Source organism: Lutra lutra, chromosome 7, assembly GCF_902655055.1.
Source record: "Lutra lutra chromosome 7, mLutLut1.2, whole genome shotgun sequence".
NCBI lineage: Eukaryota > Metazoa > Chordata > Mammalia > Carnivora > Mustelidae > Lutra > Lutra lutra.
The window spans coordinates 119,850,582-119,874,569 of record NC_062284.1 but is presented as its reverse complement, the minus strand read 5'-3'; the positions used below and the strand labels follow the sequence as shown (position 1 = coordinate 119,874,569).

The 23,988-nt window shown below is 37.9% G+C and overlaps 1 protein-coding gene across 2 annotated transcripts in view; it reads left to right on the top strand.

Moving 5' to 3' along the window:
• Positions 1-23,988, top strand: part of TTC8 (tetratricopeptide repeat domain 8) — a 61,419-nt gene that overhangs the window by 23,966 nt on the left and 13,465 nt on the right. Inside the window, exons 6-11 of one of the 2 annotated variants that reach the window (XM_047738165.1) lie at positions 1,120-1,164; positions 3,302-3,373; positions 4,953-4,958; positions 9,240-9,325; positions 13,721-13,808; positions 16,192-16,302. In XM_047738165.1, coding sequence (XP_047594121.1) covers positions 1,120-1,164; positions 3,302-3,373; positions 4,953-4,958; positions 9,240-9,325; positions 13,721-13,808; positions 16,192-16,302 — 408 coding nt within the window. The remainder of the gene's footprint in view (positions 1-1,119; positions 1,165-3,301; positions 3,374-4,952; positions 4,959-9,239; positions 9,326-13,720; positions 13,809-16,191; positions 16,303-23,988) is intronic. The other variant, XM_047738164.1, reaches the window with a different exon arrangement.

The following is a 23,988-nucleotide window of genomic DNA, read 5'->3' as shown; positions in this document are numbered from 1 at the left end:
TCTCTCTGTCTCTCATTAATAAATAAAATCTTAAAAAAGAAATAAAAAGAAAAAAGAAAGAATGCCTAGTTTTCCTATCTTTCCGATCCACCTTTCCTCATTGGAACTCATTTCTAATGAGTTTCATTTCACAGCAATGGTAGCACCAACCACACTTTTAACTTTTCTTTTTTATAACAGAACAAATGGAGGGTTAGGTATCGTTTTTAAAAGAAGAGCCTGGTCCTGACTTCTTTTTTCTTTCTTTGGTTGCCTCTTAAGTTTTCTCTGGTAATAACCTTGATACACTAGCCTCTTTGCAAGTGTACAGTAATGGCTTTATGAACAAATGTGATACCATCAAGGGGTAATTCAGTAAATGCTTACTTATCCAGATGAGCTGAGGGAAGTAGCACAGTAATGGGTCTTACAGTCATCATCTATACAGCCTGTTTTACACTCAAGCTCTACTTTGTTTCAAAAGGAACTTCCAGATTCCCCCCATGTCTAAAGTGTCATTATCAGGGGCACCTGGGTGGCTCAGTGGGTTAAAGTCTCTGCCTTCATTTCAGGTCATGATCCCAGGGTCCTGGGATCGAGCCCCACGTCGGGCTCTCTGCTCCACAGGGAGCCTGCTTCCTCCTCTCTCTCTCTCTCTCTCTGCCTGCCTCTCTGCCTACTTGTGATCTCTGTCTGTCAAATAAATAAATAAAATCTAAAAAAATAAAATAAAATAAAATAAAGTGTCATTATCAATATCATAATCACTATACTACATATGTAGAGTGTGTAATAGAAGGGGCTGAATCTGTTTTGGGCACTTCCAAAGTTGGTCTTTTCGTTTGTCTTCTTTCTAGTAAAATAGTATGTATAATATGAAAAACACTGTTTAGTTATTTGAGTTTTCCAGTTTGTATTCTATAAAAACAGGAATCAGGTATAAATCGCTATATTTTAAAATGGCGATTGTAATAATGGATAGGCCCTTAACTTGTAAAGGTACTTTTTTTTTTTAGAGTACCTTGTTATTTTGGTTCAACCCAGCTGCTGTCAAAATGGTCTTTCAGTTTTGATATAACAATACAGTGCTTTTGTTAAAATAAAATCTAATGTATTTTTGGCATTTTTTTTTCTTCATAGGCTTTGTTCGAGTATATCTTCCATCATGAAAATGATGTTAAGACCGTAAGTTTTGAATTCATGCCGTTTTCTCTGGTAATTTTTTCTGACATTGGGGATTTTGATTCTGAAATGTTCTAGTTTTAACCTTATAAACAGATGGAATTATTACAAATTGGAGCATTACTGATACTTTCAAATCCACTGTCAGTTACAACAGGAAAATTTATTATAAATATAGAATTGGTAAGAACTGTGCCTGGTCCAAGAGAGTATGTAGATATCCACTGAAGAGCAAGGTACAGATAACTGAGAATATTGCATAGTGTGTTTATGCTACAGTATCTTTTTCATGTTAATAGTTAGCACTGTTGATTCATTTTTTCCCTGTAGTCCATATAGGGTATTATTATAGGTCATGTGAGTGTTTCTTATTTCTTTGTAATGCACCCCTTCCCCCGACAACATTTTATGATAGAAAAATTCAAACACACACAAGTAGAAAAAATAATATAATGAGCGAGTATCACCCATCACCGAGCTTCAGTAATATTCAATTACCTTGGTAGCTTCTTAGCAGAGTTTTGTTATATACTTGTGACTTTATTTACTTCACTCTTACATGCCAATATGCAAATGACCAGTTACCTCACAAATTTTGTCAAATTAAACATAGTTAATTCTGCAGTGTCTAATGATAGTGTTTTCCCTCATCTTAGTTTAGGGAAAAAACTTTATAACCACATGTTAAATATTCAGGAAAATAAAAATGTTTTCCTCAGTTGTGTTTTCTGTGTGTCAACCACTCTGCTATGTACTAGGAAAAGTAATAAAAATATTTGTTTTCTTGACTCTATAAGCTGTGCAATCTAGCTGAGAAAAGAAAATTGGCATAATGAAACAATTTAAGAGGTAATTGCCAAGCTGTGGAATTGTCACCAGGTAGCAAAGGGGAAAAAAATAGAGGGGTGATATCAATAAAGAGCCAAAAAATCAGTCAGATTTTTTGGGAGAAGGAAGGAAAATAAATATGAAGAAAGAGTAAAAACATGAACAGGGTGTAGAGTAAGAAATAAATAGACCATCTACTAAGAAATGGGAGCATCAAAGAGACATTTTAAAGGAAGAAGTGACAGAACATGATGATAAATTAGATGTGGAGGACAGAGGAAAGACACACATCAAATCTGCCTCCTAAAGATGTTACGAGAAGAAGGATTGTTTTAGTAACAGAAATGGGATAATTAGAGAAGGAAGTCAATTTCTACGGAAGCTGCATAATTCACTTGAAGGCGTTTTGAGTTTGAGATCGTGACCAGCTGCTCAAGTAGAGGTACCACTGGTACGAACGGTTGGCGAGAGCCTGCACCCCACACACACAACGTGGAAGTTGTTGTGAGGGGCTAGTGCGTGTGGCCATGTAGGGAAGAAGAGAAACCAAGTCTGGAGCAGATGTCATGCACGTTTCCTGTAAGTAAGTCGGTACATGCCATTTTCACTTAATACAAAGCTGGGCAGAGGCTTCCAGTGAGACATGTAATATCATGTAGTTAAACTGCCCTTATAAAGAAACATCCGAATAAGGGAGTCAGTCTCTACATAGCAGAAAGCTGTATCTTGGACTTTTTGAGGATTAATTCAGTGATTGAAGAGACATATATGCTTTCATCTAAAACTGTCTGGGCCATGACAATGTGCCAGCCACTGTTCTAAGCCCTAAGATCACATAGTAAAGCAGACAGACAAAATCTCTGCTCTTTTGGAGATTATATCCTGGTTATGCAAGGAATAGAGACAACTAGCAAATTTAGAAACACATCACATGTCCTGGGATAATAAGTACTATGAGAGCAACGGAGCCTGAAAGCAGGTAGGGGATTAGACAGTGCTGCGGGGGGAAGATGCTGTTTTAGGGGTGGAGGGTGGAAGGTGGTCAGTGATATCTACTCTGAAAAGACACTTAAACAGAGATCTAATGGAGGGGCACAGACCCTACAGTCCTGTGTAGGAAGAATCTGTAAGTCAGAGAGAACTTTAACTGCAAAGGCCTTGAGTGGAAATATGCTTGGATTGTTCAAGAAATAGTAAGGAGCCAGGGTGGCTGGGGTGAGGTCTGTGAGGGGAGGAGTTGCAGACGATGGGTTCAGAATGTAGACGGATGTACACTGTTTGTAGATCATGGTAATGGTGTCTTTATCGATAGATTCATCTTGAGGCTGTCACTCTACATCTTGGCATTGATATGATGGTGTTAAGGAATAGCAACCACATTGAAATAAAATAGGGTTTATTCTCTGCACTAACTGAACTTATATTCTATATTCTAAAGATTCTAAGGATTCTAAGGACTCTGTAGAGTCTAACAGACTTTGACCTTTACTTATTATCTGAGTATTTTAGAATGTTTTCACCGTTCTTCATATTCATCGATTAGAAAAAAAATCTGAACATCTTAAAATTTTAAAATTTGAAAACCTTAAACAAATAGAGCAGTGACTTTCAAATTTTTTCTTGAAGCAGCACAACCTTTCTATTCAAATGAAATCTCCTCCAGATCCTACTGTGTAAAACAGACATAAGCAGGGCTGCTTGAATTCAAGCAGAAGTAGCCGACCAAGAACACACCCACCCGGCTTCCTCCTCACTCCACCTCGTGAGCTCCAGCCCCTCAAAGCCTAGGGCTCTTAAGTATTTCCTAAATCCTACTCTTTCTGCACCACCTGGTGGTTTTAACATAATGGATTTCTGGATCCGTGCTAGACCCTCTGAATCAGGATCACCATGGGTATGTCTGGTAAATTTGTTGTTAATAAAAGCTCCACAGGCAATGCGAATTTTCAGCCAGGGTTGGGAACTACTGCTAAAGAATATGATTTGAAAGGCATTGATTAATAGAAAGCTGGAATGCTAGACCTCCTAATGTAGGAAAATAGACCTGGGAGCATGAACAGAACTTGAAGGCCAGATCTCCATATAACAGACAAATAGGAGGGAGTGTGTCTTCTGACTCAAGGGAGAAAGTCCACAAATTAAGAGAAAAGGCACAGCAAAAATTATTGTCAGATCTCAATAGTAAGGGAGTATTACAAAATTCTGTTTGAGAGCTAAAGTTTCCACCTACAGATTTTTTATTTTTATTCTTAGGAACAGTGAAAGACTCTTTAATACTCCCAAAACAGGCAACATTGAGTGCAATTTTTTTCACTCTTTTTGAAACAGAGCCTTATACTTCAGTAAACAACACTGTTGAGAAAATTTGTTTAAAGACTTCCTTGTAGACATTTGATGACTGAAGAATTTTTTGAAAAATTAAACCAGGGGCGCCTGGGTAGCTCAGTGGGTTAAAGCCTCTGCTTTCGGCTCAGGTCATGGTCCCAGGGTCCTGGGATTGAGCCCCATATCGAACCCCGCATCAATCCCTGCATCGGGCTCTCTGCTCCGCGAGGAGCCTGCTTTCTCCTCTCTCTCTCTGCCTGCCTCTCTGCCTACTTGTGAGCTCTGTATGTCAAATAAATAAATAAAATCTTAAAAAAAAAATTAAACCATTAAGCAATAGAATAGTTCACAGATTTGGTTGGATTTATGAAGCAATCACAAAGGATAAAGACTTAACTGATTCATTTATATCTCTGCACAGTGAGCAGAAACAAAACAAAATGAAACATAGAAGGACAACAGAGGGGTGAAATATGTATATGAGCATGATTTTAAAATGTTAGTGTTTGTAAATAGGAAAAAGCTCATCTGACTTTGTTAGGAAATGTTTTATGGAAATGGAAATGATCCAGTAACAGAAAATTTACATTAGAGAAAATGCCAGTAAACAAGCACATTAGAGATGTACTTTCTAACACAAAAATGTAAGTTAAAGGAATTTTGGACTTACAATTTTGTTTATGAAAGTTGGGAAAAATGCTGGGAGAGAGAAGAGTAATTTTTATACTGATACTTTATAGATAATATTTTAAATGGTATAATATTTTGGAAAAGAGTATGATAATATGAAACAGATAGCTGTAAACATACTTAATTTGTTTCTGTAATTTCCCTTCTCAAGACATTTCACAAAGAAGTGCTGTAGTTACAAAGATGTTCATTGTCACATTGGTCGTAGTAGCAAAGACGACTACGATAACTCTGTTCAATGATAGAAGATGAGCTTAGTAAATTATAACATACTGCGTTCTGGGTCTTTATGCAGCCATTAAAAGTTATAATCATAAAAATTGGGCAGAAACAGAAAAGTGTTTATAATGTTAAGCCAATGACTATATACTTTAACGCATACATTAAAAAGAATTATCACTCTAAACATATATACTTATAACATATACTAGAAGGTATTACCAAAAATTGGAAATAAAAGCATTACAGGGTTGATATTCTATTAATTCTACAAATATTTATTAATGCCTACATGGTGCCAATAGCTTACATTACAATAGTAAATAAAAATCTATACCTCATGGCACTAATGGAAATTATCTAATTTGACTAGAATTTTATCCAGTTTTTTCCAAAATTTTTAATAATATTATAATGACATTTCATTTGTAAGTTTAGCTACAAATTAGGGGCAGTAATAAATTAAAATGCTTGTAATTGCATGCTGCTTGTTATTTTCATCTGCTTACTCTCAATACACATATTTTATGGAACATGAAACTAAGCAATTTTTGTTTTTACTTAGTAAAAAGCACAAATTGTTCATTGCTCTGTTTTCCTTTTATTCATTAATTTATCAATTGGCTTATTGCTTGATTGGGTTATTCTTCAAATATGGAACTATTGAGTGCCTGCGTACTGGTGCTGTGATGCATGTGAGTGGTATCGAGTAGGACAGACGCCCTGTATCTGTTTTTTTACTCTGTTATGGGCTCATCACACTATAGTTCTGTTATGGATCAGCTTGTTCCATTAAGATGTCATTTTAGATTTTTACCACAAATGTTATTTTCTCAATGGGGGAAGGATTTAGGAAATGAGCAGAAAGCATGCATTTGTACATTTTTATACCTTTTTTTCCCCAAACTATGTTTTACAACTATAGCTGGAAAGAGAAGAGAGAAATTGGTCTTTTAATAACCTTAAGAAATAAGAGGTACTTTTATATTAGTTACTTTGGGTAGCCTCCAAATTTCTTTTTCAGTAAACTATTTCACACAGATACAGAGAATATTATAGACAAATAGGGAGGATACTGTGAAGATGTACTTAAATGTTAAAAAAGAATGAAATTGATCTTCCGTGGAAAACTATCCTCCTGTCTTTCCATTCTTAATGCTTTTTCCGTTTGTGTGGGCAATACTGACAAAACTAAGTGCCATGTGGGTTGATGATTCTGTATTTGTCTATAGACAAATCTGGAGGATAGTGTACGTAACTATAGAGAATGTTATGAAGTGATAGGCGATAAGTAAAGTTGATTTATGGAAAACTCTGTTTCTGCCTTTGAGTCCTTACTAACCCCCTTCCCTCCTCGCTTGTGCCTTTTGGGGTGATATTGGCACTACTAGCAAAATTAAAGTGGCACATGGGCTGATTCTGGAATCTTTATTTCCATATGCTCTTTAATTTCATCATCCTAGAGTTGTTGCAGCTCAAACAATAGCTAAAGGATGGCTGGTTTTAAAAAAAAATATTAGTGGTTGGAGCACTGTTAACTCAGAAATACACTGGGACACTTGGGTATATTCACAAACATCATGTGGTCTAGATCTGCCAAGGTCCCCTCTCCTTATGGACTTTTATAAACTTGTGGCTTTTAAGGACATTCTAGACCTTCATTAATATCTAGATATCAGATTGATTAAATTATTCAAAGATTCTAAAATATTATGTAGTCATTTGTTTTTTAAAATTGGGAAAGATAAATATAGATCTGTCATTGCTTTAACATTTTAAAATGTTAATAGCTTTTCATTATGAATCTTATTACTATGACAGTTTGTTTGGCTCTTAAGTTATTTTCAATAAAAGTCAGAAATAAGGAATAGAATTAATTCAATCAATACATCATTCCCGAGTGCCTTTTAATGCTATGGTGAGTGCTGTGAAGTGTGTAAGCCTGACGATTCACAGACCTATACCCCTGGGGCAAATAAGACATTATATGTTAATAAAAAAATAGAGGGCGCCTGGGTGGCTCAGTTGGTTAAGAGACTGCCTTCAGCTCAGGTCATGATCCTGGAGTCCCGGGATCGAGTCCTGCATCAGGCTCCCAGCTCCACGGGGAGTCTGCTTCTCCCTCTGACCTTCTCGCTCATGCTCTCTCTCACTGTCTCTCTCTCTCTCAAATAAATAAATAAAATGTTTAAAAAAATTAAAAAAATAGAAAAAAATAGAAAAAAATAGCATAGAAACATATCAGAACAACAGAGATGTATAAGAAGAAGTACCTTTCCTCAGGGAGCTTAAGGCCCATTTGAAATGGTCACAAATAGTTTTGTCTAGTGAACCCTTAGTGTTCATATGATGAATGATCACTAAAATGTATTTTTTTTTACAATTTTTATTCTGTATCAACAATTCATGTTAATTTTCTTAATCAGTTCAGCACAAACATGAGACATCTAACATAGGAAGACTTGTTTTAGAACCATCAGCAAACTCAGCAGCCTGTAATAAGTGCTAAACCTAACCTTGGGAAATTGGAATATGTGACAAATTTGGAGTGACATATTTTTCTGAAAAACTAGAAGGTCTGTTATATTAAACATGAGAGTGAATATGATCTATCTGCTGGAAGAGTTCTTTGTAAAGATTAAGTTAAAATTAATATGTTCATATAGTTACAATGGAGTCCTCAATTGAGCTGATCAAAAATACGGTTTTTGAGTATTTTCAGAGATAATGCTAATGAAGGTTATACTTTCCCCCCGCAATTTTTGGCTTCCACTTTTATTTCTGGCTTGGGAGAAAGGAAAATAAGCATATGAAAGTAGTGTGTGGCTTGTTTTAAATTCCCATAGCTTTCCAATAGAGGTGTTGATTTTTTTCAGGTCCATTAGAAACTCAGTGTGGTGATATCATCCCTTTATAAAGAGCTTGCATATTTAGAAGTCACCCCTGGAGCAAGAAAAGATGGGGAACACAAAGAAAAGTTATTAATTCTGCGGTAGGAACTCATCTGGCTTGCATTTCAGGAAAGAGTTCATATTAAGACATGGACAGTAATATGGGATATATTTTGAGCTAATAGAACTGAAATCTGAGAGTTACTTTAACTGTTGGCTAGCACGGTAATACTAACAATGGCTAAAGAATAAGAGCTTTCCAACCTTGAGAGAATGAATCATAAATAAAACATGAGAATTCTCTTTTAACTAATAATCTGAGTTTTAATTCACCAGATCTTCATCTGAGCTTCAAATTTGTGTAACGATGGACTTGCTTTCCTTTTTGTCCAAAAGGTTTCTGCTTCTTCTGTATAAAATCCTAAGTCCCTTTTAGTTATCTCATGTCCAATCTTGAATAAACACTAGAAGGAACAAACTAGAAGACATGAGAGAGAAAGGGATAAACACATGTAAAATAAGAAAGCAGCTCAGAAGATGAGTCTGACCCTCAGCATCACTAGAGGTGAACTGGGGTCAGAATGATAGAACGGTGGTCATGGAAGATGATGGATATCCAAGTGCCCTTGCTCCTTTGGCGCTTCATGATGCTGTTTTCCAGACCTCCTCCTCTCTGCTTACTTGCTCTTTCTCTATTTCTCTACATCTGTCTTCAACTGGGGCCTGCAGTTGGACCTGGCTGGCACACCGAAGGCTTGGCTTCCACTGAGTTTAGAGGCGCTTTGACCCATTGGATGGTAGATAAAGGGTGGGGAGAGCATACAACTTAGGGGATTTTTTAATAGCCATTTTGTGCTCTGTATATTAAAACTGTATTCTAATATATTGTACATCTGCTTTTCTTTGATCAGTTTTTACTATTCATCTGCTGCCAGCCCTCCAGTCTGGAACTGATTATTTAGGGAAAATTGGTGGAGCCATCTGGAAACATGAGCAACTTGAGTTTCTGTCTGATTTCTAATGCATGTTTTGATTGATGCTAATTATATGGTTTATTTCATTATTTATTGTTTCTGTTCATTGTTCAAAAAGAAAATCCTAATCCAAAATGAATTGTTTTCTAAGGCTTTGGACTTGGCTGCCCTGTCCACAGAGCACTCTCAGTACAAGGACTGGTGGTGGAAAGTGCAGATTGGAAAATGTTACTACAGGTAAAATTTTGATTATTTGTGAAGGGCTTAGACAGGTGGCATATTTTAGAGTCTCAACTCTGATCGTTATTTTTTTGTGGGTTGATTTCCTCGGGAAGAAATGAGAACTATGTCTTTGACTTAGGTGTGAAAACATTTAAACATGGTAGCACTAAGAACTCATACCTTTGGAATAATAAAATGGTAGTGCTGGGCAGAGGAAACTCTGAGACCATCAGATCCAACACCCCTTTTCAGGTGAGGAAGCTGAGGCCAGAGAAAGCCTGTGATTTGCATCAGGAACTCCTTAGTGAAAGACTAGTTAGTAACGGACCTGTTAGAACTGTCTGGTGCTTCCCATTCCTCTTCTCTTGCTCGCAGATCTTTTTATGTCCCTTGATGCCTCACATCTGTAAAGTGCTTCACAGTTGAGAGCTTGCTTGTCCACATGTAACATTATCTCACTTAAATCTCATAGCACCTGGAGATTATTGCTATTATCATTAGCTCTTTGTCCAGATAAGAAAAATTGGGCCTCAGAAAGATAAAGTGACTTGTCCAAATTCACACAGTCCGTAATTCTTGCAGAACAAGAATTTGAGCTCAGCTTTCTGACTCCAGTTCTCTTATAACTTGTATAATTCCAGTGTTTAGAATCTGAATATTCTTACATTAATTCACTTAATGTTTTTTTTTTTTTTAAGATTTTATTTATTTATTTGACAGAGAGAAATCACAAGTAGGCAGAGAGGCAGGCAGAGAGAGAGAGGAGGAAGCAGGCTTCCCGCTGAGCAGAAAGCCCGATGTGGGGCTCGAACCCAGGACCTGGGATCATGACCTGAGCCGAAGGCAGTGGCTTAACCCACTGAGCCACCCAGGCACCCCTCACTTAATGTTTAAACACACTTTTTTGGGGGAGGGGGAGAGTGTGACACAAGTGGGGGTGGGGCAGAGGGTAAGACTCTTCAAGCAGACTTCCCGCTGAGCATGGAGCCCCACACAGGGCTCGATTGCATGATGCTGAGATCATGACTTGAGCTGAAATCAAGAGTCAGACGCCTAACTGACTGAGCCACCCAGGTGTCCCTACACACATTTTTAAGCAAATTAATTGAAAGGTCAGAAAAATTGTAATTAATTTTGTAATTTTATACAGCAACTAGTAAATGAGAACTAAAACTTGTTGCCTGGTATTGGAGCATTTGAAAAATAGAGACAAATGGGAAATTACTGTATTTTACAAATATAAATACATTGTTTGGTATTCAGAACAAGGTAGACCAGTTACTGTGAGCATCCTTTAGTACTTACGAACTTTACTTACCAAACACTGTGAGGAAAAGGAAATATATAAATGGAATAAAAAGGATGCTTATTCTTTTTTGGTTGAAATTAAGACTACTTTCCACTTAGATAATTTACATAGAACTTAAGTGTTTTTTCTGCTGCTAGACTGAGGAAGTATTTTCTACTAAAAGGTAATTTTATAGCATTATACCATTAAATTTTTATGAATGTAATTTCTGAAAGCAAGCTTGAAATCTTGAGCTTCTAAATAAAACCTTAAGAAATCTTTAATAATTAAAGAAAAGCACAATTTGGATTCCTTCTGCCATCTGTACAAGATGGCATTTAAATGAGTTTACCTTGCCATATTAATCCCAGTTCTCCTCTGTCCCTTAATAGCCTCTTATCTTTAGTATGTGCTCAGCACTCCTGACTCACTAAGATATTTAACGAGCCAGGCACAGGGGTTACAAATATTTATTAGATAGCCCTTCCTTCAAAGGATTTACAGTCCAATGGGGGAGAGAGGACAGTAAACAGTGATAAGCACGGCCTCCACTGTGATAGAAGCAAGCACAGGAAGCACAGAGAAAGAGCTCCTAACTTGGGCTGCAGAGGTCAAGGATGGATTACCAGAAGATGGAGCCCCAGTTGACCTGTATCTCTTTGTTCCTGACCGGTAAATTCTGCTGGATGGTCTACAGTAGCTCCCCTACCACCGGATTCCCACTCCAGTGCCTAAATTCTGATTTTCAGTTTGTTTGAATTGTTCCATTAGCTTCTTACCTTGGTTTTCTGCCCCATTTTCTTGCTCCCCCAATCCTTCTTATATACCACCGCCAGCATAACTTGTGGAAAAAACAGCTCTTGTTGGATTCTTTGGCTAATCTCCATGACCTCTAGGATGGAGTCTGCATTTTAAGTGTAGCATGTCTGATCTGGTCCTGGTCCATGCTTGCCCCCTCACTCCCTTCTCCCGATACTTATTGTGTCCTCCTTTCCAGTTAAACCAAACAACTCATTCCCCTTCCATGCTGTGCACTCTGCTATGTGCCTGTACTGATATTTTGCTTCCATCTAAGGTATCCCCCCGCCCCACCCCTCCCCACCCTGTCTAGCTCTCAAAATCGTGCCTGTCACTTCCTCCCTGAAACTATCTTGGCTCACTCCTCCTCTGTGCTCTCAACATACCTTTTTTTCCCTCTTATTGGCCATCATACGATTCCCTTTATTTGTGAACATGTTTTGTTCCATTCTTATTTGTGCCGTTAGTTCATGGTTTTAATCTTCATTTTTGCATCATGAAATGTGCATACAGTTGGTGCTTGACAATATTTACCGAATTAAATTGGAGAGAAAAGGTTGGCCGTTGGTGGGTTTATCTTGGGACTTTGACTCTCCGATATTGACCTGTATTCATGAACTTGACTGATATTTTCCTTATTCCTAGACTTTATACATTGTCCACTTAATTTCCCCTGCAGAAAAACCCATGTGGTTATTCCTTTTTGTTAGTATTAGAAGAAGTTATCTCTTGAGGCTGCAGTAATTAAAAAAATGTATATGACCCATCCTTCCTTTCTTTGGTTCCCAGCGTAGCTAAATGGCTTTGATTGCTCTTTTTTTCTTTTAATTTTAATTTGTTTATCTTTCCATCACGATTGTTTAAAAAAAATCTTTGTTTTCATATTCTTGTTTTATATATGTATCTTATAGGATTATATTATAATCTATTTTTTTAAGATTTTATATATTTATTTGACAGAGAGAGGCACAGTGAGAGAGGGAACACAAGCAGGGTGAGTGGGAGAGGGAGAAGCAGGCTTCCTGCTGAGCAGGGACCCTGGGATCATGACCCAAGCTGAAGGCAGATGCTTAACAACTGAGCCACCGAGGGGTCCCTATAATCCCTTTTAAATCATTTTTGGGAAGAGACGGCATATTAGATAGAAATGTACATACTCCCTGGATAATTAAGTGTGGCTGAACTTTAGCCACATGCTTAAGATTTGAATGCTCAGTTGAAGCTTTCTATAGAACTATGCTGTGTTTCAGAACTTGAGAGCTCTTTGGTAACATTTTGTGAATATTCCTGGTAAAAGTTGTGGGAACTTTGAAGAGGTGGGGCTTTTGCCATCTCACACATTCTAACTTTAGGGCAGTTTTGGGGGGGTCCCTTTTAACCTCCTCAGTCTCATATATTCCAACAGCTGTTTGGGTGTAGCCATACCAGTGCTCAACTTAGACAACCTGGGTAGAAAGAAAGTCAGAGCTCTTCTCTCAAGGCTCTGGATGAAAGCAGCTCAATGGAACATCTCATGAAACAATCATTTCACAGAATGAAAGCATCATAAAGTGCCTAAGCAGTTCTTGGCTGGCTAGGGAGGAGTCATTAGGAGAAAGCCCAACAGATCTAGAGCAGGCTCAAGTGTGCTTTAATGATTGAGCTTTAATGCTCTAAAGACTGATTCAGTAGTAATAAAATGTTCCCTGGGCAGAAAAATGGGGCTGATATCAGGACTAACGATTATCGTTAGACAAGTAACAAATCTCACATTTGTAGACTAGGACAATCTGTATCGGATATGAAGATAAAAAAGGAAAAGAAAATGTTTCTAGAATCATAAAACGGTATAACTGTATCATTCAAGAAGCAATTACTACTTACATCAAAACAGTTTAAAAAGGGCTTCAAAAATGGGCCTTTGTCTCAGAGTAGACCATGTTTTCAAAGAAATGCCATCCTTAAGTTCTTCTAATAAAATGGAGACCCAGTGCATTTACTCAGGTCACTTGCCGTAAGTCCAGCTGACTATGAGCTCTTTGGGTGGTAAACTGATGCGCTCTGGCTGCTGGCAGCTGTCAGTCCTGCTGTGTCCAGGCTGCGGACAGACTTGTTACGAACCACTGGAGGGTTACATGGACAGCAAATGTGGGAAATGGGCACCTTTGTGCTCAACTATCTACATATAATGCTGATAATAATTTGTGTGTGTGACATTACCTTCTTCGGTACACGCTTACTCTTAGAAATGTGATTTGTCTCTATTCATATCCTGTGTGTGTGAATAAGTGCTGTAGCATTTATTTTTAAGTTGAATGTCTCATTTTTAAAATGGCTGTTCTTAGGTTAGGAATGTATCGTGAAGCAGAAAAACAGTTTAAATCAGCCCTGAAGCAGCAGGAAATGGTAGATACATTTCTCTACTTGGCAAAAGTAAGTAAGTATTCTTAACTGGAGTGAAATCTGTCTTCTCAAAATAAATGTTCAAATTCTGGCCAATGTATACGGAGAGTTGCCAGTTTCTTCAGGAATTGTTGGCAAGTTAATGTGCTCAGACTTATTTTTCTTTATAGCAAGTGGAAAAGTGAGAACATATGGAGGGTAACTGTCTCAGGAGAAATTGATTGCCATGAAAAATAAGAAAACCCCTTTGAAAGATTGCCCATGAGAGCAGAAGAAACTACCACAGGCTTATTCCCACCCCCTGTGGGTAACGGGCCCCAGAGAGGTCTTCTTTTCTACAGCATGCCTATCTCCCACCGCAGCAGACTGCAGAGAACCAGAATTGTTTTCATGGAGGTCCTGGGCTTCTTGGCTCTGCCATAATGACAAAGACAGTACCTCGCCTTGATTGAACACCTGTTCAGGAGGAGGTATTCTGTCCAGTCTGTCCCACCCACACGTGAATTTAAGCTTTGTAGTCACCCCCACAACGTAGGTTTTAACATTTCCTTTGTATTCTTATGACCTGGATACTTAAAGAGGCGAAACAGGATTTTCAGGGTCACCTGGCTGTTCAGAGCCAGCGCTCCCAACGTCCCCTACGGCCCCCTCACAGCCACCCCCCAGAATTTTTGGTCCTGGGAAAAAGTGATTTCTTGGCTCTCACCAGGGCTATTTAAAACATTTGATGAAGTGGTGGTTAGGACGCCATCTTGCTGTATTTTGACGAATTTTTTAAAATTAAAAAGTTTTGTGAAAGGAGGTTGAAAAGAAGAGCTATCAAAGAAAGTGCCACTACTTCCTAAGTATGGTTTTAAGAATTTGCATACTAAAAAGAAACAGAATGAAGGTACACTCTGTAAACTTACGGTGCTAAATAATCTTGTTTACTATAGTTTTAAGAGATGTTTGAGACTAAGTCCACCTTCTGTACGTTATATATTAAACCTAAAATTCTTAAAGAAGTTTCTAAGCATCACAGTGACTTTTAGACTTTTCAGATACCTTGAAATTAAAACTCAGGTCTCGCTCTTTAACTCATCTTTTTAAACTGATAATCACTTGCCGGGTGGTTAAAAAAATGCGCTTTTTAACTCTTGTTGAATACATGGTTTGACATATTTTTCCATGAATTGATTTGCTTAAATCTATAACTGCCTATGTGACTGTATAAAGGTAAAATTTACTTCTTTTCTTTAATATATGAAAAATAATTGCTATGAAATAGAGATCAATCTCATTTAGGAATAATATTATTTCTGAAAATACTAGATTGTTAATTTTTTTTAAAGAAATAAATGTTTTATATTACTTGATATGTTATTTATTGTATTTAAAAAAGCAGTTCAGGGACGCCTGGGTGGCTCAGTGGGTTAAGCCGCTGCTTTCAGCTCAGGTCAAGATCCCAGGGTCCTGGGATCGTGCCCCGCATCAGGCTCCTTGCTCAGCGGGGAGCCTGCCTCTCTCTCTGCCTCTGCCTGCCTCTCTGCCTGCTTGTGTGCTTTCTCTCTCTTTCTGACAAAGAAATAAATAAAATCTTAAAAAAAAAAATAAAATAAAAATAAAAAAGCAGTTCAACAGTGTATAAAGTAAAAGTTGAAATATTTTCATCCATACCTCTCCCTTTAATCTCATACTTCAGCACTAAACACTACAAACAGTTTTTCTGTGGTTCCATCTGGGCCACCTTCAAAGCACAGTCTATTTGGAAAGAAATAGAGGATCCGAGATCATGAAGAAAAAATGTCTTACTCTTATGTTTCCATGCCTAAAACTGTAATTCCCTATTTTAGAAATTCCTACAGAATATAGGATTTATTTGTGCTAATGTCCTAATTGCTACTTAAGTGGAAGCCATTAAGGGCTACCTTTCTCAGCTCCATGACCCCATTCCTCACAAATCTGTTCCTCCTCTATTTCCTAGGGCCCTTGTCCAAAACCACCTTCTCTACAGGCTCTCCACTGCTGCTCTTTCTCAGACCTTCTTGCTGCTTGGTCCTCCCCTCTTTCTCCTGTGTCTCCAACTTCCATCTCATAATTGGTTCCTTTGTACCCGCTTATAGACATACTCCCGTCTGTTCTATCCTAAAAAAATTTTCCCTTGTTCCTCTCTTATTGAGTTACTGCTTGGTCTCTGAGGTAATAGCAAGTCCGTCATGAGTGTTTATTGAAGGAATAAATGAATGGATGTTTCATATATGATGTGAAAATAAAACTGTAACATCACTATTGAAAAATAATCCGTGTTTCTGAAAAGATTTTACTTGTAATATCTAGGAGATAATCTGTTAATGAGCAATAATTATAAACTTGTCATAACAAACACTGTTATTTTAAAAACCAGTACTTTTATTGAAATGTGTCTTGGTTTTAGGTTTATGTCTCATTGGATCAACCAGTGACGGCTTTAAATCTTTTCAAACAAGGCTTAGATAAGTTTCCAGGAGAAGTAACCTTACTTTGTGGAATTGCCAGGATCTATGAGGTAAGGTTTATATTATTCAAAAAGTTGATGTGAAATTGAGGTTATATGATACTTAAGTAAGCTCATAGGCCCTTGGGATCCTAGGAAGGAGAACAGTTTGTAAAATTATGATTACCGACCTGTGTTTTACTAACCAAGTAAGAGATTTTAGTGTATGCATTTTGTCAAACTAAGTTTTTATTATGATGTGTTTCAAACATACAGAAGAGTAAGGCATGTGGTATGAAATAGGGATTTCAGTGAGTTTCCCACTATAGATAGCTGTTTGTCCAGCATATCTATTTGATCCTTCTCCCAAGGTCTGTAATGTCAAATATCAACTTTTTTCCATATATGGTCAATATGTTTTGGGGGCTTTCTGTTCTTTTGGTCTGTTTGTCTATCCTTGTACCAGTATTATACCGTCTTAATTATTGAGGCCTCACATCCTACTTGGTATGGTTCTTCATCTTTATCAGGAATGTTTTATCTATTTTGGACTTACTTATTTTTACAAACTTTAGAATCATGTCACATTCCACAGAAAGCCCCATTGAGATACCTTCCCACTGGCTAATTACTATAGCTTTACAGTAAGTAATTCTTGATCTCAAGTTGGACAAATTCTACCACCTACCCTCCGTCACAGCTGGTTATTCTTGGCCCTTTGCTCTTCCATATTAATTTTAGAATTGACTTATCATGAACCATTAAAAATCAAAACAATGCCTACAAGCATAGTGATTGGAATTACATTGAATATATGACTGATGGGGGTGAGTGGCTGCCCTTCTTCACACTCTCCATCATGGTAAAATTCTCCATTTATTTAGGTCTTCTATTTTTTATTGAACATTTTGTAATTATCTCCATGAAGATGTTATATTGGGGATTCCCCAAACCACCCTGAGTTTCACTGATTTATTAGAAGGACTCAGGACTAAGCATTCAGTGGTACTAAGATTTATACCAAAAACCTATAAAGCAAACCCAGTAAAGGGAAAAGGCACATGGGTCAAAGTTCAGAGGAAATCAGGCATACAAGCTTCTAAAAGTTGTCCCTTAGTGGAATCACACAGGACACACTTTATTCTTCCAACAAGTGTGACAACATGTGTGAAGAACTGTCTGTAAGGAAAACTCATGAGAGACTTGGTACTCAAGGTGACTCCTGGGCGTTGGTCATATGGGCACCTTCTGCCTACCATGTACCAAAATACCAGACTCCCAGACATAAAGCAGGTGTTCCTACACCATATCAGGTTTATGCACCATACTCTTTGTACAAAAAGTTTACATGTGTGAGCCCCTCTTGTCATTTGAGGGAAGTTTTATATCAATATAGAGAACCCACCAAGTTCTCGGATGCCCAGGGACCAACCTTATAAACTGGCCTTTCTAAGAACAGCAGTTTTAGGCCTGTAACACTCTTTCCTGCAGAGATCCATCCCTAGGTATAACAATGGATAGAATCCTTTTTTTTTAAATTTTTTTAATTTTTTAATTTTTTAATTTTTTTTAAAGATTTTTTTTTTTAATTTATTTATTTGGCAGATAGAGATCGCAAAGTGGGCAGAGAGGCAGGCAGAGAGAGAGGAGGAAGCAGGCTCCCTGCCGAGCAGAGAGCCCGATGCGGGGCTCGATCCCAGGACCCTGAGATCATGACCCGAGCCGAAGGCAGCGGCTTAACCCACTGAGCCACCCAGGCGCCCCCTTTTTTTCTATTGTATGTTCTATTTGACTATTTCTGGTAACTAGGAATACATTAATTTTTTAAAGTTTATTTGATACTAGAAAACAGGCCCAATACTGGCGTGCCTGGGTGGCTCAGTCAGTTAAGCATCTGCCTTCAGCTCAGGTCATGATCCTGGGATTCTGGGATGAGCCCCACATTGGGCTCCCTGCTCAGTGGGAAGTTTGCTCCTCCTTCTTCTTCTGCCCCTCTCCCCTGCTCCTGTTCTCTCGCACTCAAATAAATAAATTTTAAAAATCTTTAAAAAATAGACCTAATACCCTTTTTACATTTTAATACCTTATCCAAATATTCTCTTAGATTTTCTAAGTCAATAAAATAGTCATCATCTGCAAACATAGCTTCATCACTTCATTTCAATTATTTTGCCACTTAATAAAAAAAAGTTATTGTTTAGGACTTCCCATACAATACTGACAAGCATCTCTGTACTCTCTTACATTCCTTGAAATTCTAGGTACAATGTTGTAAAATTATTTTGTTAGCTAAAGAGTGGAAGATATTAATAGTTGCTATAACTGGATAATAGTGTATGAATGACCTTTATTTTCTTTTCCATACTTTCTGTATTTTCCAGATTTTCTCTCATGATCATGCATTACTTTTAAAATGAAAAGCAAATTTTATTTTTAAATTGTCTGGAAATACTGTTTCCCCTTTTGAAATATAATTCTGATAAACACAGAAGGAAGAGGCTGTGATCATTCAATAAAAATAAAATGCTGTATTTGTATCTCCGTATCTGTCCTTGTGTGACCCTAAATTGAGCACGAACAAAATTTTGACCAAGAAGCTTAAGAAATATAATTGTGGTGTTCATACAGAGCGGTGACTGCCTCAGTATGATCATTGTTCTCTGACCTTTAAGCTCCGCCTTCTGCCCATTTCAGTCCTTCTGCCCTTCTTTTCAGGCAGGACGTACTGGCAGAAAGAGCTAGAAATCTGTGGAATCTCTGATGGTTGCTACTTGGAAGAATTCCTGCCAACCCTCTGTTATAGTCACCATTGCTCGGGCTGGGACAGGGAGTAGACCCTTAACCAGCTCCCTTCATCCTTCCTGTGCTCAGGATCTGACTAGGCTTTGAAGGTTATAAGTCTACAGGGAAGGTTTGGGGAGAAAAGTAGAATTGTAGTTGACTCTCAAAGTGGAGAAGAAAGCATTCAAGTTGTGGGGATGATACATCATCCGCAGAAAGCATGATCAAGACTAAATGCAAATTTAAAGGAGTGAGATGCAGTATTTCCCACTGAACCTAACAGTTAATTTCCCTTGTGCCAAAGTTTACCATATAAAGACAGATTTCCAGTGTATTCTTTTTCTGTGACAATGATTTTGGAGTTAATTAGTAAAGTTAGCATTGCAGTCTACCCTACATATGCCTTTGGGGTTTTTGTATGTACATCAGACTTTTCACTTGAGGGATCCTCCTTCTTTATGTTCTTTTTTATCACATTCATTTTGATCTTGTCTCTTTTCAGTGTTCTCCCATTTTAAAACGAACATGTTGTATTGCCTAGTGTTCATTCGCTTATTGTTTAAAATGATTTATTCTTGCTAAATTTATTTGGTTGTGGTTTTAATTGTTCTTGAGGAATTCTGTTTATCCATTCAAAAGGCAGGTCTCTGGACTATTCTTTGTTGAAGATATTTGAAATTGGAAATATTACCCTAGGAGATATTATTCTAGTGTCCCTGAAGTTTTCTGTGTGTAAAAATAACTTTAGGAGTGGTTGAAAAGTGCAGCCTATCCTCTGCCTACTGAATCAGGTGTGTTGGAAGGCAGGACTCAGGCAATTATTTGTACGTTTGAGCTCACTAGGTGTTTTGATATATAACAGAGTGTGAGAACCACTGCAACATTCACCTCAAGTTATCTGCCATTTTATTTTAAATAACTTAAATCAAATTATAGTATTTTGTGAATTTATTCCAAAATAACCACTACCAACATCACTTAAATGATACTATGGTTATTTATATACTTGAGGTGACATTTATATATTTGAAAATATTTTTTAAATCTACATTGACAAAATTTATTCTAGAGTTACTATAAATTAAACAATTCTAATGCAGGGATAGATTAAAGGAGCAAAATAGAGTCTATGTATGTTCATACATATGACAATTTACAATGTTGTAAAGACTGCCTATTAAAACCAATTGGATTATTGGATGATTTAAAAAAAAATAGAGCTGGATGAATAATGATTTCTTATACTAAAATAATCTATTACTGCCAGATGACTCAAAGATTTAAAACCATGAAAGTTCCAGAAAAAAAGATGCAGATGAATTATTTGTATAAACTTGGAATGGGAAGACCTTTCTAAGTGTGATAGAAAGTCGAAAGCCATAACAGAAAAGATTGAATTTGAGAAGATAAAAGTTAAATTTTCTATAGAGTTAAATACGTTTTTTATAAAGTTAAGTTTTTTATAAAAACAAATAGGGGTGCCTGGGTGGCTCAGTCTGTTAAGCAGTTGCCTTCAGCTCAGGTCACAATCCCAGGACTCTGGGATCGAGCCCCGCACTGTGCTCCCTGCTGGGCAGGAAGCCTGCTTCTCCCTCTCCCACTCCCCCTGCTTGTGTTTTCTCTCTCACTATGTCTCTTTCTCTCAAATAAATAAATAAAATCTTTAAAAAAAAAAATAGAAATGAAGCCAAAACAAATAAACAGTGTAAAAATATCCAACGGGAAAATATTTGCCATACCTGAGACCGACAAAAGACTACTTTTAATTTCCTCAATCTATACATTGCTTAAAAGTTGCTGAATTTCAGGTGGTTTCCAGATTGATGGGAGAATTACACATGCGCATGCACACACACGCACACACACGCACAAATGTGGATACAAACAAACTTATAGGTTCTCATTTAGCCAAAATTATAAACACTTATGGAAACGAGGTGTTTCCTTAGAGCAGTTGTGGGTCAAAATCGTGGGGTGGCTTTTGCGTAGGCCCTTGTTTTCCTCTTGGCCTGCATCATGGCTGTTGATCCTCTTGATGCAAGTAAAATCACCCTAGAGATGAGACAGCAGCCAATTCCAGCTATACTGTGGCTACAACAAAATGCCTTTCATAGGGCTCAGTAAGACCCATCTGGAAGAACTTAAACCATCTGTACTTTTCCTCTGAAGGAAATGTTTATAAACACCAGGACTTCCTGGATTTTGAACTTAAGTCACATCAGCAGACTCATTTAATTTAAAAGGAGAAAGCAGAGTCAGTGCCCAGAGATCTCTGAGCTGCATGTCTGCCCCCAGCTCTCCTGTATCCAGGAGGACAGTTTCCCATCCAAGCCCCCATTACACAAGCCACTAGTAAAAGGACAAAAGATAAGATAGGAAAATGGGCAAATGACATGAATCGGCAGTTCACAGAAAAGGAAATACAAAGAGGTGTGTATTAAATGCCTAACCTCAGTCATAATTGAAGAAATAAAAACTAAAATAATGAGATGCCTTTTTTTACTTAATCAGGTTGACAGAGATGGAGAAGTTCCAGGACATGTAGGGTTGTCAAAGTTGTGAGAACACACCCCACGTATAAACACTGGTGCTAGGAGTGTATGTTGGCACAACCCATTTTGAAGCTGTTTGCGATTACTGATGAGATTTCCTAGCGTGCATACTCTGGCCCAGCAATTTCACTTGTAGAATTTTCCTTAAGGATGTTTTCATACAAGTTCAGAAAGATATGTACAAGGATGATTTTATAGTATTTTTATAGCAAAAAAAAAAAAAAGGAAACAAATGCTTCATGAAAAAGGGGCTGGTTAAATAAACTGTGGTCTATATAGATGGAAAACTGCAGAAATAAAAAAGTAATGGGGTAGAAAGAACCCTTTGTGCTGATATGGAAAGAGTCAAGACACAGAGCGAAAACAATGAGCCGTATATCAGAATGTATAGAATGAAAAAGAAAGAAAGAAAAAGAAACCGTGTAGAATGATTATGTTATGGTTAAAACTTGCATACATCTACACTTATGTGAACAAAATTTCCTGCAAAATGCTCAAACTAGAGGCACCTGCATGGCTCAGGCAGTTAAGCGTTTGCTGTCGGCTCAGGTCATGATCCCAAGGTCTGGGACCCAGCCCCACATCAAGCTCCCTGGGGAGCCCGCTTCTCCCTCTGTCTGTTGCTCCCCCTGCTTGTGCTTGCTCTCCATCAAATAAATAAAATCTTTAAAAATATATAATAGAAAAATACTCAAACTATTCACAGAACCTCTGACTGGATTTGGAGAGGGGACTATTTTCATTTTATAACCTTTTGCAGTGTTTAAATTTATTTAGCATAAGCACACATTTTACAACAACACATTTTATACATTTATTTTTTTTAAAGATTTTTTATTTATTATTTATTTGAGAGAGAGACAGTGAGAGAGAGCATGAGCTAGGAGAAGGTCAGAGAGAGAAGCAGACTCCCCGTGGAGCTGGGAGCCCGATGCGGGACTTGATCCCGGGACTCCAGGATCATGACCTGAGCCGAAGGCAGTTGTCCAACCAACTGAGCCACCCAGGCGTCCCTCAACAACACATTTTAAAAACTACATGTGAGGTTGCCAAAAACATAAATTAGTTTCAGTCCAAAATTCCTCAAGATGACATAAATTATATGCCTATCAATCAAGTATACAAACATTCCAAGGTAATTTTATACAACTGAAAGCCTTGAAACAATTATCCATTCAGGCTGGAGTCTTTTTGCATTAGGCTGAATCGTGTCCCTCCCAAATTAATATGTTGGAGCGCTAACCCCCAGTGTGATGGTATTTAGAGATGAGGCCTTTTGAGACCCTTGTGGGGCCCTCATGGTGGGATTAATGCCTTTAATAGAAGAGACACCAGAGTGTGCTGGTGCTTGCTCTGCTATCTGAGGACACAGTGAGAAGGTGGCCCTTTGTAAGCCAGTAAGAGAGTCCTCCCTAGATCCTCACCATGCTGGCATCTTGATCTTGGACTTACAGCCTCCAAAATTTGGGGGAAATAAAGCTCTGTTGTTTAAGCCACCTAGTCTATGGTATTTTGGTATACCAGCTGCAACAGATGAATACACCAACGTTGACAACAGTAGCACTGAAGCCTTGCACGGTGGGATGTTGTTGCCCTGGAAACCAGAAGAGGCATGTTCCTTGGAACACAGGCTTCTCAAGGACATTAGGCTCAGTTAGTCGCTGCCTAGGTGTGGAGATTATTCTTTGGAAGGACAATATATTAGTCTGCTCAGGCTGCTGTAACAAAATACCATAAACTGGAAGGCTTAAAGGACATATATTTATTTCTCATAATTCTGGAGGCTGGGAAGTCTAAGATCAAGGTGCTGGCCAGTTCATTTCCTAGTGAGGGCCCTTTCTGTAGTCTGTAGATAGACACCTTCTCTGTGTACCCTCACATGGTAGAGAGAGAGATCATCTCTCTGGTATCTTTTTTTTTTTTTTTAAGATTTTTATTTTTTTTGAGACAGACAGACGGAGAGAGAGAGCAGGGGGAGGGGCAGAGGGAGAAGCAGCCTCCCTGCTCAGCAGGAACTCAATCCCAGGACCCTGGGATCATAAACTGAGTGGAAGGCAGACACTTAACCAACTGAACCGCCAAGGTGCCCTTGGTGTCTCTTCTTTAAGGGCACTAAGCCCTTTCATGAGGGCTTCATCCTGATGACCTAGTTATCTCCCAAAGACTCCACTTCCAAGTACTATCATGTTGGAGATTAGGGCTTCAGTATGAATTTAGGAGGGACACAAACATTCAGTCTAGGAAGGAGGGACTATAGGGGAGAGAGTTAAGGTGCTCATCTATTTTTTCCTTTTAAGTTTTACAAGGGTTGTTTTTTTTTTTCCCACCAAAAAGTAGAAAATACACTTCTGGTGAAATTCTTTATTATTCATGCTTTTCAATAGATTCTTACATTCTTAAATTATTAAAGACTATTTGGAATAGT